This window comes from Pimephales promelas, chromosome 13, assembly GCF_988280905.1.
Source record: "Pimephales promelas chromosome 13, fPimPro1.hap1.1, whole genome shotgun sequence".
Classification (NCBI taxonomy): Eukaryota; Metazoa; Chordata; class Actinopteri; order Cypriniformes; family Leuciscidae; genus Pimephales; species Pimephales promelas.
The window spans coordinates 28127373-28140733 of NC_142781.1; the positions used below are offsets into that span (position 1 = coordinate 28127373).

General features: G+C 36.0%; 1 protein-coding gene across 3 annotated transcripts; it reads right to left on the reverse strand.

The window, feature by feature from the left end:
- Positions 1–236: 236 nt before the first annotated feature.
- Positions 237–12902, reverse strand: dnajc5ga (DnaJ heat shock protein family (Hsp40) member C5 gamma a). 3 transcript variants are annotated; one of them, XM_039692675.2, is made up of 7 exons: positions 12765–12902; positions 9327–9460; positions 6926–7139; positions 6157–6316; positions 4115–4197; positions 1620–1658; positions 494–625 (listed from the first exon to the last, which is right to left on the reverse strand). In XM_039692675.2, the coding sequence occupies exons 2-5, from the start codon at positions 9449–9451 to the stop codon at positions 4118–4120; spliced, it is 579 nt and encodes a 192-aa protein (XP_039548609.1). In that variant the 5' UTR covers positions 9452–9460; positions 12765–12902; the 3' UTR covers positions 494–625; positions 1620–1658; positions 4115–4117. The 3 variants fall into 3 exon arrangements, with proteins under 3 accessions (XP_039548608.1, XP_039548610.1, XP_039548609.1); XM_039692676.2 differs by lacking the exon at positions 1620–1658 and having other exon boundaries at positions 486–625; XM_039692674.2 differs by lacking the exons at positions 1620–1658; positions 4115–4197 and having other exon boundaries at positions 237–625.
- Positions 12903–13361: the final 459 nt, after the last annotated feature.

A 13361-nucleotide genomic window follows, 5' to 3' on the forward strand; every position in this document is an offset into this window, starting at 1 on the left:
AAAAAAAAAAATCGCCATGTTATGACTCCACTTTTGGATGAAGAGAAGCGCGAGGGGTTTTGCACACGTTCCGATGCTGTATAGTAGAGGCATGCTGATATTGCTTTGCATGCACTCACATGGTCATTCCACTCACATCCATGCTTCTAACACACAAAAAAATAAATAAACAAAATAGCCAGAACCAGATAAAAAAAAAAAATGACACACCTCAAAAGCAAACCCACTTCCCTTCTGGAGCACTGCCCAATGGCACCAGTCTCATAGCTTTTGGAAATGAATGTGTGGTTACAGATAAACAGACAGACATACACACCAGCGGAGACACAGATAAAGTGAGATTGGCTTCCTTGTCTTTTGGCAAACTGTCACTCGTTTGCAGTGGGTCAGAGTATGACGCAGTGGCACGGTTTAGTCCTAGTGCCATGATGCCTTGCGATCAGCATATTATGTCAGGGGCCTTAGAGTCCATCGGCAGGACCCCCTCGACCTGATGACCGGGACCAGGAGCAGGCAAGGGTGGCTCATTTCTGGGTGTTGTACACGGACTGGCTGGCTGTGAAATGCGTGGATTCTGAGGCGTTGAGGGTGGAACTGGGCTGGATCCAAATAGGGAGATTTGAGCCTATAAAATAAATAATAAAAGGACAGAATTAGAATCTGGATAAAATGCCTTCAATTACTTAACAAAACTACAAAGCAGTGGCCAACACGTATGGGTTTTGGACAATGCCGAGATGTACAAGCATGTATATTGATGTATGATAAAAAGATCAAATTTGCAGGATCCATTATCCATTGATTGTTGGTCTCATGCCGTTTTAAAGCTACACTGTGTAACTCTTTTAGTTTATTCTTAGCTAAAAATACTTAGTTCTTTCAAAAATATATGTGCTCATTTATGTATATTTACTTCAAGTAATAAAGTATGCTCATGAGTGTATAATATGCCATTGAAAATACATACGGGTAAGGGGTTCTAATGTCGGTCGCCATGTTGAAAGTACATCTTGAAAGTACATTAGCCAAAGAGGGACATACCCATTAATTCAAGCTTCGCCTTTCGAGTTAACGTTTGAGTTAACACTCATTGACGAGGTCGAACTGGAAGCCATGTTAATCTTGGACTACATTGGCCACCGTAGGAATTAAAACGAAATCGGAATTGAGAGGAACAGAAACTAATATTCACTGGATGGTCATATACCTTTTCACCCCTAGATGGGGGTAAAAATCACACAGTGTGGCTTTAATACTACCAAAAGAGAAGAGACGAGAGAGAACCACCACGTCTTTTCATCTTCCAAGTTGGGTGAAATATCAACAGGTGGTGATAATCTCAAAATGTCCAAATATCAGCTGACATATCCGTACTATTAAAATGATGCAGATAAACACACTAATTGTTTCAGTTTTGCATGAAGCCACCACTTTTGAAGATTAGACGGCAGAACATACAGTTTTACTGAGGCGCGTTATCAATAGGTTTAATGGTATGAATGATATGTGGGTTTCGCTAGCACACTAGGCCTACACTTTTCTCAATAGTGAAGTACAACAGATGTTGTTTCTTGGGAATATGTCCAATTGTGGTCACAGCTCCGCTCCAAGAAACCTACCTCCCTTCCCTGATGCAGCTCTTCCAAATCACCGCCCCACTAACGGACAGCATCCATGTGCGGCAAAGAATAAAAATCGAACATTTCTTAATTACAATTAATCACTCCTAGCAAAACATTGAAAATGAAAAACAAAACACTGGAACAGAGAGCTAAAGAAACAGAAGTGTGACACGAAACAGTAGTGGGGTGGTAAAATGGGCTATAGATGGAGATGCGAGGTGAGATGAAGATGACATTGGTGAACAGATGGCTGCGATGACAGGCCAGCGGTGCCTCAGTGCGAACGGCTCGTGTTGATTGTGTTTCTATCGGTGACATGCACCTGCTTTGACAGCTTTGCTTCATGCTGACGCAACCTTCCCAACAGAAAATCCCATTTCCTGCTGACTCATCCTCGCACTCACTGGCATATCCTAAGATCCTTTAACAAAGTGGTTGTAATGCAGGATAATAATAATCATTTTTGAATTCCTCATCATTAATTACATTTGTGTAACAGAACACATAACATGTAGTGAATGTGATGTCTAGCCAGTGTTTCCCAGTGTGCCGTTAGTTTCATAACGTATATAAAATAACATAAAAGGTCCTTGCACCATTGCTTTGGCAAAGTATACAAACTAATATCGAAAGTGCGATATGGCTTTGTGCCCCGAAAATGCAAAAGACAACGATTTATTTAAATACGTACATGTGTTTGAGCTGCGTGTTTCAAAGCGAAGAGCACACTTTTCATACACAATCAGCTTGTGACCCGGTGTTTACGGCTCGTTCACAGTGAACGCATGCAGTGAACTTCATCTCTGCATGTATTGCGAGTTATTGTTGGTCAATTCACCGACTGTTTTCATTGTTCAATTTGCACACTGAACTTGGGTTGGAGATCTTAATTTTGAACTCTCAATGAGCACCAGATTGATGAATTTAACTTTAATCTTCTTAAATATAATCTTTAATCTTCTTATATATAGTATACACTACTGTTCAAACGTTTGGAGCCATTAAGATTTTTTTAAGCTTTTGAATTAAGTCTCTTATGCTCACAAAGGCTGCATATATTTGATAAAAAATATATAGTAAAAACAGTAATATTATGAAACAGTATTACATTTTTAAACACTTTTCTATTTTAATACATTTTAAAATGTAATTTACTTTAACCGCATCATTACTCCAGTCTTCAGTGTCACACGATCCTTCAGAAATCATTCAAATTTGCTGCGTGAGAAACATTTCTTATTATTGTTGAAAATGGTTGTGCTACTTAAACCATTTTTTGTGCATATTATTTCAGGATTCCTTGAAAAGAAGTGTAAAAACAGCTTTTATTTAATGTAGAAATATTTTGCAACAATATAAAAGTCTTTACTGTCCCTTTGGTCAATCAAATGCATTATTTTTTAGCTTCTTTAAAATATATATATTTACAATATTTATAATATAATATATTTATAATATAATAACTTGACATTAAAGCTACACTGTGTAACTATTTTAGTTTATTTTTAGCTAAAAAAACTTTCAAAAATATATGTGCTCATTAATGTATATTTACTTCGTTCAAGTAATAAAGTATTCTCGTGAGTGTATAATATGCCATTGAAAATACGTACGGGTAAGGGGTTCTAATGCCGGTCGCCATGTTGCCCCTCCATCTTTAAAGTACATTAGCCAAAGAGGGACATACGCGTTAATTCAAGCTTCGCCTTTCGCGTTTATGTTGGAGTTAACACTCATGGACGAGGTCGAACTGGAAGCCATGTTAATCTTGGACTACATTGGCCACCGTAGGAGTTAAAACGAAATCGGAATTGAGAGGAACAGAAACTAATATTCACTGGATGGTCATAAACCTTTTCACCTATAGATGGGGGTAAAAATCACACAGTGTAGCTTTAATATTTTTGTTCATATTAATGATGTTAATAAATGAATATATGAAATATTATAAAGTTATTAATTTCTCAGCAGTGTGGTCTGGCAGGCACTATCATAAACTAAATGGTCAGATGGTGTCCTTCCACCTCCTGTTCATCAAACTCCAATACCTACAGGAGAAAAAGGCTCGGCCTGACAACATGCAAAACAAGGACATCCACAGCACGCACATGCAAAGCATTAGGTTCATGCATGTGCCTAGTAAAGCAAACGCAACTCAAGATCTCCAGATAATGCAAGTCAATGGCTTTGAGTTTCAGTTCATTGCATAAAGTTCCAACATTGAATCTACCGAATGTGCTGTGAAAGTACTAGCACCGATTAATAAGCCTCAGTGAGGTCGTCAAGAAATTGGGCCTTACAATGTTTAATAAAGTCTGAAAACCAGATCCAATGACTAACTCGAAGCCTTTGTAACAGCAAATGAAAATATCAAATGCTGCAATCCAAATGTTAGTGAAAGACAATGGTGTGAATCATGGACAAACACAGGGTTTTGTAGGTGGACATTTACAATGGAGTGACTCATGCTGGCGATAAATATTTAGTCTTACAAGTCATTTTGAATCCGGTAAAGTTTCACTGCAGGTTTCTGGAACAGGACTAGGTATAGGCTGGACAATAATTATTGTTTCACCTGTCGAGTAAAAGAGTAAAACCATTATATCTGACATTATAGCTCACATGAAACTGATTTCATTGTAATGTACTCTCTCACAGCTGAAAAAAGGATGGTTTATACTTTTAAATGCAAGCTTTAAACATGTAAACAATTTAAATCCACTTAGTTTGCACTAACTTCACATTAAGGGCAATATCTGTATGATATACTTTGTATAAAAATGTAAATAGTCTACATTTTGTAATACTCATAAAAATAAAAAATGGTACTTAAAATACTGAAGTTGGTATCTTTAAGAATAACAGGAAATCCTAAACACAAAAATACAATACTCAAAAAAATTCATCAATATTACAGGACTGCAACATGTCAGTATTTCTTGTCTACTTAACTTGACTGTCATACTTGCTAGAGTGCTAAATTTAGACACAACAAAATTGACCAAACACCTCGTGCTTGCACTCCATAAATAATATAAAAGCCATATTAGCATCAGGAAGACAAGAGGCACTCAGTACCCAACGTCCTAGTTGACTGATACATCCGCATCTTGAACGATCACAGCCAAGACAAGTAAAATGAGTCCTGTCTTTTAATTCAACAAGAAGATAAACTGCAGACACCTTAAGGTCATTTCAAACACAAGATTAGACTGGAATTAAAAACTGGACTATTAATAAAATGTAGTGCAACATTTGAAGATGATGGGTGATTTGATATGAATCGGAGGCAATCCATCTTCCATCATGTCAGCGGTAATACTATTTATCCCATATTTAAAGGACTAGACAGAAGGATCCATCAGAACTGATTATACTCGACAATATCCAACTTCTTTATTTTTTTTCAATTTGTTTTGATGTTGAAATCCCTCTAAGTATGAGCATTAATAATAAACAACCCTCAGAGGAAAACCCAACAAAAGCACTGACATCTATATAAGCAAAACCAGAGTTATAAATAGCTGCATGTTTATTCTTTTTGCTTGATCTGGTAAATTTGTTCCTGCTGTACATGCCACCTGAGCAACATCACGTGTCTCTACCGAGACAGCAGGGACGATCAGCCACCTTAACTGCAGATGAGACTTTAGCAAAGACTATCTAGTCTTCCCTTGTAAAATAGAGACATTATATAGTCAGCAGTGCTATATATTAATAAATGAATTTAGTGTATATAACTGCAAGTTATTAATTTCAAAAACGTCTGCCTACAAGTTTATACATGAAAAAAAAAAAAAAAGTAAATTTACTCCATTTGGGGTCAGAAATATTTTTTTTGCAAGACATTAATGCTTTTATTCAGCAAGGATGGATTTATATTTATCAAAAGTCACCATAAAAACATTTGTTATGTTACAGAAGATTTATATTTCAAATATATATATATCAATATATATTTAATATATATATATATATATATATATATTAAGCAGCAAAAAAATAAATAAAATATAATTTAAAAAAATAAAATAATATATATATATATATATTTCTGGAGGATCATGTGACACTGAAGACTAGAGTAATGATGCTGTAAAAACATTTTAACATTCAAATAAAAATCATAATATCTCACAATGCTACTGTTTTGACAGTTTGACTGTTCTACTGTTTTATTTTTGATCAAATCATTCCAGCTTTGGGTCAGCATGTGAGGTTTATTTTAAAAAAAAATTATACCAACCCCAAACTTGTGAACATACAGTATATTTCTATATATTACATATATAGAAATTCAAAAAGCACAAATTGCTGAAAGTAATAACTTGCAGTTCAATAATAATGATGTTTATCCTTTGGCCATTCTGACGGATTAAGTGAGTTAATTCAGTGAAAGATTCATCAGCAGAGTGATTCAAACAGCTAATTCAGGAGTTCATAAGCCTTTTGAACAATTCCCGACATCAACAAACTGCCAGATAAGCGATACATCAGTTACTAGAGTCCCTTTCCGAACAAACTCAAGGCTCACCTCCTCCATCCTGCTCTGCTTTGATCTGGGCCTCCAGGTCTTCTGGGTCCACGTATTGGTAGTTGTCATCCTCCTCTGGTGGTTTGCACTTTCCACAGCAGAAACAGCAGCAGCAACAGCAGCAGCAACAGGAGAAAACGGCACAGCACATGACCGTAGCCTGCGGAAAAGACAAACCTCAGATCATAGATCTCAGAAAGGCGCATGTTGGAAGCTTCGGCGCCCGGGACGTTAGCAAGATGCTACCACCAGCTACTACTCAGTTGCTATACTGACATTGTTGGTCAGACACTATCATGCTAGAAAGTTCGAGGAGCTTCCGATAGCTCCTACGCTGAAACACAAGGGAAATGATTGGCAAAAAAACAAAACAAAGCACATCAGCGATTATTTATAGCTTTGTAGATCAAAAAGAAACAACAAACAGATGCATTTTGATCAGACTTCTGTATCAAGCTTATTTGAGAAAATTATTACATGTGGATCAAAAGCCACCATCATCTGTAAAGTAAATTCAGAACATATCGTTCTCAAATAGAACAAAGCTTGCTAAATAACATCTGTTCTGCTCAGATTATGGTAGTGGATTAATCTTAGAAAAGAGATTTTTTTTTTTTACGTTTTTTTTTTCATGCTAAGCAAACTCATTTCATCAAAACTGCATCTCTGAGTGAGTGAATGTCACCAAAGAGGGTCAGTGTAGAGTTTACGTAAAGACAGTCAGTAATGAACTGTCAATAAAATTTTTTATAGGGAATTGAGCTCTCACCTTGAACCACCACTTTGACATGAGGAAGTAGTATTTGACACTCTCTTCTCCAAACTGCTCGGACACGTAGAGCCCCATTGAACCATACTCATCGTAGATTTTACGTTTGGTCTCATCTGTGAGGATTGAGTTGGCATTGTTGATTTCTTTGAACTTGTCTGCAGCTTCAGGATTTTCTGGATTCTTGTCTGGATGGTATTTCAGAGCTAGTTTTCTTTAAAAACAAAGAATTTTGAGTGTCATGAATCTTTTGTAAAACGCTGTTTGCACTGCAAGGCAAACAACTCAATTGAAATGATTGAAACTTGTTAACCCTTTAAGACCGACGGGAGCGTCGGCGCTCCGGTTTGCGTGTGTCTGTTTAACAGCCTATAGAAACTGAAACCAAGTAGCTAGCTCAATCATTCTTTTTGCATACAAAACCAGAGATGTAAAATTGTCAGATCAAGCCTCCAACATGCGCATGTTGCGTTGTTTTCACCCTCTAATGAGTCTGTACAAAATGCGCAAAATGCGTTTCTCAAAAAAATCACAAAAATGCATTGCACGTCTTTGCACACATGATCTGTAGATCTGCGATTGATAGTAACGCCTTCCGATGGCGCATTGAGGTATCACGTTCGGTGCACATGGCAGATCAAGCCTCAACATGCTCATGTTGCGCGGTTTCCACCCTCTAATGAGTCTGTAATAATGCGCGTTTCCAAAAAAACACACAAAAATGCATTGCACGTCTTTGCACACATGTGCTATAGATCCGCAATTGGTAGTTGCGTCTTCCGATGACGGATCCATGGACTGATCACGACATCACTTCCTGTGCACTTTGACCCCAGCTTGTGTCGCATGTAGTGACGTCAGAAGCAGCGTCTTTTGGCCATGCGTTTGACTGAATATATAATAGGTTTGACTCGCACTTGACTCCCATCTGCTATATGTTCCTTCTTATCATTATTGTCTTTTTACCATTGCTTCATTCTATCATTTCTTTCTCGTTTATACACTCGCAAATACAAGCACATTTACACACACACGCACCCCCCCCCACACACACACACACACGTGTGCGCATGCGCGCAACGTTATGTCAAAATGAAAGTACACGGACGCACCGAATTCCTTCTGCTCATCGCCTTTATTTATTTATTTTATATTTATTTTATTATTAATTGTTCTGACAGGGACTATTTAATTTATATTCTAACCAATTCAATGTTCAATCAATGTTCAAAAGCAAAATGTTATCTGTTTGACCACAAATGTAATTGAATATTTTACATATGGCATTTTACTCCCCCTTTTTAAATGAGTGTATCTTAAAAACTAATTGATGTAAACAGTTCAAATCAATTCTGTATAGTTTTAAACTGTTTTATGCACATTTTTCTCATTGACAAGTTTGAGGTTTACATTTATCATTTTTTTGTATTAAATAAAATATAGAGATTTTTTTTCAAAAAAATTGTTTTTCTTTTTGTTTATTGCATTTTTGAGATATTTATCTAGGTACTATTGATTTATTACAAACATAGCCTTCAAGTAGAGAAAGTAAGGATTATTTTGATGTATGGCATGTGAAAATGCTCAAAAGAATGACAGCACAGCATGTAAAAATAGAAAGATATACTTTGGTGGAACTGTTCTATGGCAGGTCATAAAGGGTTAAACAGATATTAGCAGATATTTTGATTTGGCTTCTATCAAAGGGAATGCAAAGTACATAAAAATGAGAGTTTATTTCAATAATAATTACGATAATAAATAATAATAATAAAGTCAAATGCTTACTGATAAGTAAAAAAAAAGAAAATAAGCCTTATATTTTGATTTAGGAGTATTAGCAATAATGTTAAAAATAATACGATGATTTACATAAAAATTAAATTGTTAAAATAATGTATTAATATAATATTTTTTAGCTAAATTGAATTGAAACTTAAGTTAATAAAAATAAAATGAATAATCATTACTTCAAAAATCACTTTTAAGCACTGTAAAATGAGTAGTGTAAAATATATTGAAAAAAATAATATTGATCTTCCTAAAATAAGACAACAAGACAAAATTAGGTAATATATTTTGTGTATTTTTGCTCCATCAGTTGTACGCACACTAAAGTTCTGAGGATGTCCCGGTTCTCTGCTCATTTTGAGTCAGACTTATATTCAGTTAACTAGAGACTCGCTCGGAACGGATCATTGAATCAGTGAGTTGTTCACTCGAGAATAGTCCAATTCGCAAAAGAATCATTCAGTGTGATTTGCAAACCGATTTAGCAGATTCATTGAAAAGAATCAGCTCATTCACGAATCACGTCTCAGAGCAAATGGCAATTTCTTCAGTAAAATAAAAAAAATAGTAATGATATGTTTTTATCAAATGTAGTGGAGTAAAACGGTACCTGTAGGCTCTTTTAATGTCCTCTGCCGTGGCCCCTTTCTCCAGTCCCAGGACCTTGTATAAACTGTCCCCTGTAGTGGACATCTTCCTCTGAGGCCTGTCAGAGGGCGGCTTGACATCTGCCATGATTCAAAGCTAAACAACAGCAAAAAAAAAAAAAACAGACAAAATTATGCATTAAAAAAATTAATATCACCCAAAGGGAGCTGCTCTTCAAATTCTTCTGCAGCAGCCCATTATTGACACATGGAACAATGTACACAGCCAAAGCAAGCAGAAAGCACTCGGCTCTATTTTAATAGCACACAGTGCAAGTACAAGGTGTGGCGAAGGTGAACTCTGTTGATGTTGAAATAACAGGTGCAGGTTTTGGGTGTTATGAGTAATCCATCAGGAAATGACTTTAACACTACTAAGAAACCATTAGGCAATAAGATGTGTGCACTCATAATCATAGGATATGTACCAGCATGCAATGGTGGGCAGAACAACGGCTTCCCGATTCTCATAACGCCTTTGCTAAAGAAGATTATGTTCTGCTGATCTCACAAACCCCATGTTGACAAAGGCTAATAGACACTTGTATACACATGACACCTTTCCTGATCATGAAAGCCCGTTTTAAGTGGTTTAAACACTGAACATGGATCTTTCTGAGAAATACCAGCAACTAAACCATATCACCACCATTGTGAAACTAAAGCCTCTCAAGTTTAAACTATAAATGTTTAAATGTGTGTTTTTGCCAATTTCACAAAAGAATTGTATTTCAGACGTATCCGATAAGTGCTTGAACACAATGTTCAATCAGAGGTGTTTACAATTTCACTCAAAAGCGCTCAAAGCGTCACAAAAACTATTTTTAACTTTTTATTCATCAAATAATCCTGATCCTGAAATTTGCTGAAATTTTATCCTTTAAATTTTAAATAACTCTTCCATTTTTTATATATTTGGCAAATAAAAAGTTGTAATATTATTTACAGAATATTGCGTTTTTTTACTGTACGTTTGATCAAATAAATGCAGTCATTGCAGTGATCATAAGAGACTTTGTTAAAACACGTTTAAAAACTCATCGACTAAAACTTAAATTATTTTGTGTATATTTATTATTGCAAATGCAAAATAAACAATAGACACTTGAATACTTCATCCACAATTCTCCATGATTGACTGCGGTTGCTGCTCACGTCTTTTACAACAGTATGTTTCCATGGTAACAGTTATTTCGCTGATTGGAATTATGGGTAGTAGTAGTACTGTTCTTCAACAAAAATCTGGCAATTAAACTCTGAAGTGATTTCTACAGAAGTGATTTGTACCTTTTACAGAAGCTTGAAAGTTTACGTTCTTAAATTGTTTTGGGAGAGAAATGAATAGAATTGTACATCCAAAACTCTACTTCTGCACTCTAGCCCTGTCTTTCCAAGTTGCAAACCCCCTAACCCACACTTGACTTTTAAGCTTGAAATAATTTCTATTCATTCATTCAAGAAATGTTTAGAGCCAGTTAAGAGATGATCACACAACCAGAGATATGATAACAGCCTGGGAAAACAATCATAAGCTTCAGATCTTCAATGAAGGTTGCGATTGCATACACTAGAAAGCTAACCGATCACCCCATTCACACGTATCAGACTGCAGCTGTGCGAGCTTCAGATGAGCCTCTGTTCATCAAGCTGTAAGCTTATCTCAGGCTTAACTCTACAGTCGGTGTATTTTGGATGAATCTAGCGGCTGTGCCAATGTCTGATAAGAACACACACTAAATCATTAATCACACAGGTCACTTTCTTCCAGATGATGACAACTGGCTCAATGCTATAAAATGAACCAGTCCGGCATGATGAAGCTGACACAACTTTATATGCCATTTCAATTCAAAACTAATGCAACATACACCAATGCTTCCAGGCCAGTTCAAAATCGTTAGAAACATGATCAACAATCCCTTTAAAAGTCAAGACGGCTAATAATAATAATAATAATAATAATAAATACCAACCTATATTCAGCAAAAATGCATCGAATTGATTAAAATTACCAACAAAGAGTCCTGAAAAAAGTATAACATGTTCCACAAAAATGCAGCAGCACAATTGTTTTTAACATTGATTGATATTAATAAGAAAAAATGCAGGAGCAGGAAATCAGCATATTAAAGTGATTTCTGAAAGATGATGAAAATTCAGCTGTCATCATAGGAATAAATTATTTTTACCATAAATCAAAATAGTATTATTTATATTGTAATTAACAGTTATTTTAAATTCAAATATTTAACAATATTACTGTATTTTGATCAAATAAATGCAGCTTTGGTGGCCCAGAAGCAGAAAAGCTATCTAAAAGCACTGTACTTTGCTGTTTTCTTTGCTGTTTTTTAGACTTTATGACCAATACATTAATCATAACAGAGGACTTAATGTCTTTGAAAGGACCAGTGGGTGATGTAGTCAATCTCAATTCACATAATAAAAATGTATTAAGTTAATTTTGCACACTTTTGGGTATGAGATCAATGTTCAATCTAAATGGTCAAACTCAAACCCACTGTTTAGAAATAAATCATTACCTCCATCTCTCAAAGACCAGGTAAACATGTGGCTTGTAACAGCCAACCCGTATTGGGTAGATTGAACAATAGATAACGACATATATGACACTACTCAAAACAACAAAAACATCTGTATAAAATGGAGCAGAAAAAACTATTAATTAAAAATACATGTGTTATAATAATGTGCTAAACTTCACAATAGGTCTGAACAAAAACACGTGGTGTTACCTCTCCAGTGACAGCATTTAAACACATCTGGGATGAGTCTTGTGACGTCACGGGTTCATTGATAAGGTTTATTTTTGTCCTGTCGTGGATATGCATCCGAGTTATTATCATAGTAATCATATTTATTTACATTACTTACTGGCTTTTGTAACGGGCAAGTGTCCTTGTAAAACTATAATCCAGTCTTAATCCAGACCAGTACAGATTACTATCCCCTTCAGACCCTGCCTTTTCCTTCACTCTTCACTTTAACCATGACCCGTTTGGGTTGACCTGGGCAACGGCTAACTTACTAGAAACAATAAGATCAGTTAACACAGGTAACGTTACACATGGAGTTCATTCATCTTTATTCAGGATTGCTATTGGATCTGGGAAAGCACGATATTCGACCGTCTATTTCATACCTAATGTCAACAATACCACTTTGAATATAAGTCTTCTAGGAGATGTACATTCATAACACAACTAGTATGAAATTCATACACAATGCTGACTGGTTTATAGGGCCATTGTGAATTTGCAATTACTTTTATCGATGAAGCAAACGGCTGACTAGGCAGTTAGCATTAGCAGGTTTAGCAACGATAGCAAATGTGTGTGGATTTTAAGATGCACATTTCAGCACAGTCGATTGAAACTCACCTTGAACAGGGTGGTAATATGTTAGTCAATTGTGGCTGAATCATAGAGGACTCAGCCGAATGGTTCTTTAGATATCCTATGTACAGCTCCTCATTGCTATCGCCGCATGCATGTCCTCCCTGCCTTGAAAGCGTAGAGCGCTCTGAGGAGGACGCGCTTGATACTGGTGTCGACTCTTTGAACCGAGTCTCCAGCATGTTTGGATCCCTTGAAATGGGAATCGCGCACAAGGGCACGATCTGTGATTCGATTCTTTAGCGGAGTCGACTCTCGTTCTATGGATTTAAACCGTAGAATGCCGTTGGACGTAATCGATGCTTTGACTTTGATAGTATCAGGTGAAGCGGATTAATATAGCTTTTTTTTATCAGTCAAAGCAAAAATACTTCTCAGGTTAAACCAGAACCCGTCTAACGGTTAAACACACCACACATAAGGCAAAGTTGAATTTAAGACTCAAAATCATGTGACAAAACAAGGGTTTATGTAGTTTATTTTAGTCTTCAAAATAAAAGTCAGAAGAAGCGTTGTTTAGCTACGATGTAAATTTGTAGATCGTTTAGCGGGGGTTGGTTTATTTACACGCATTTTAAATAA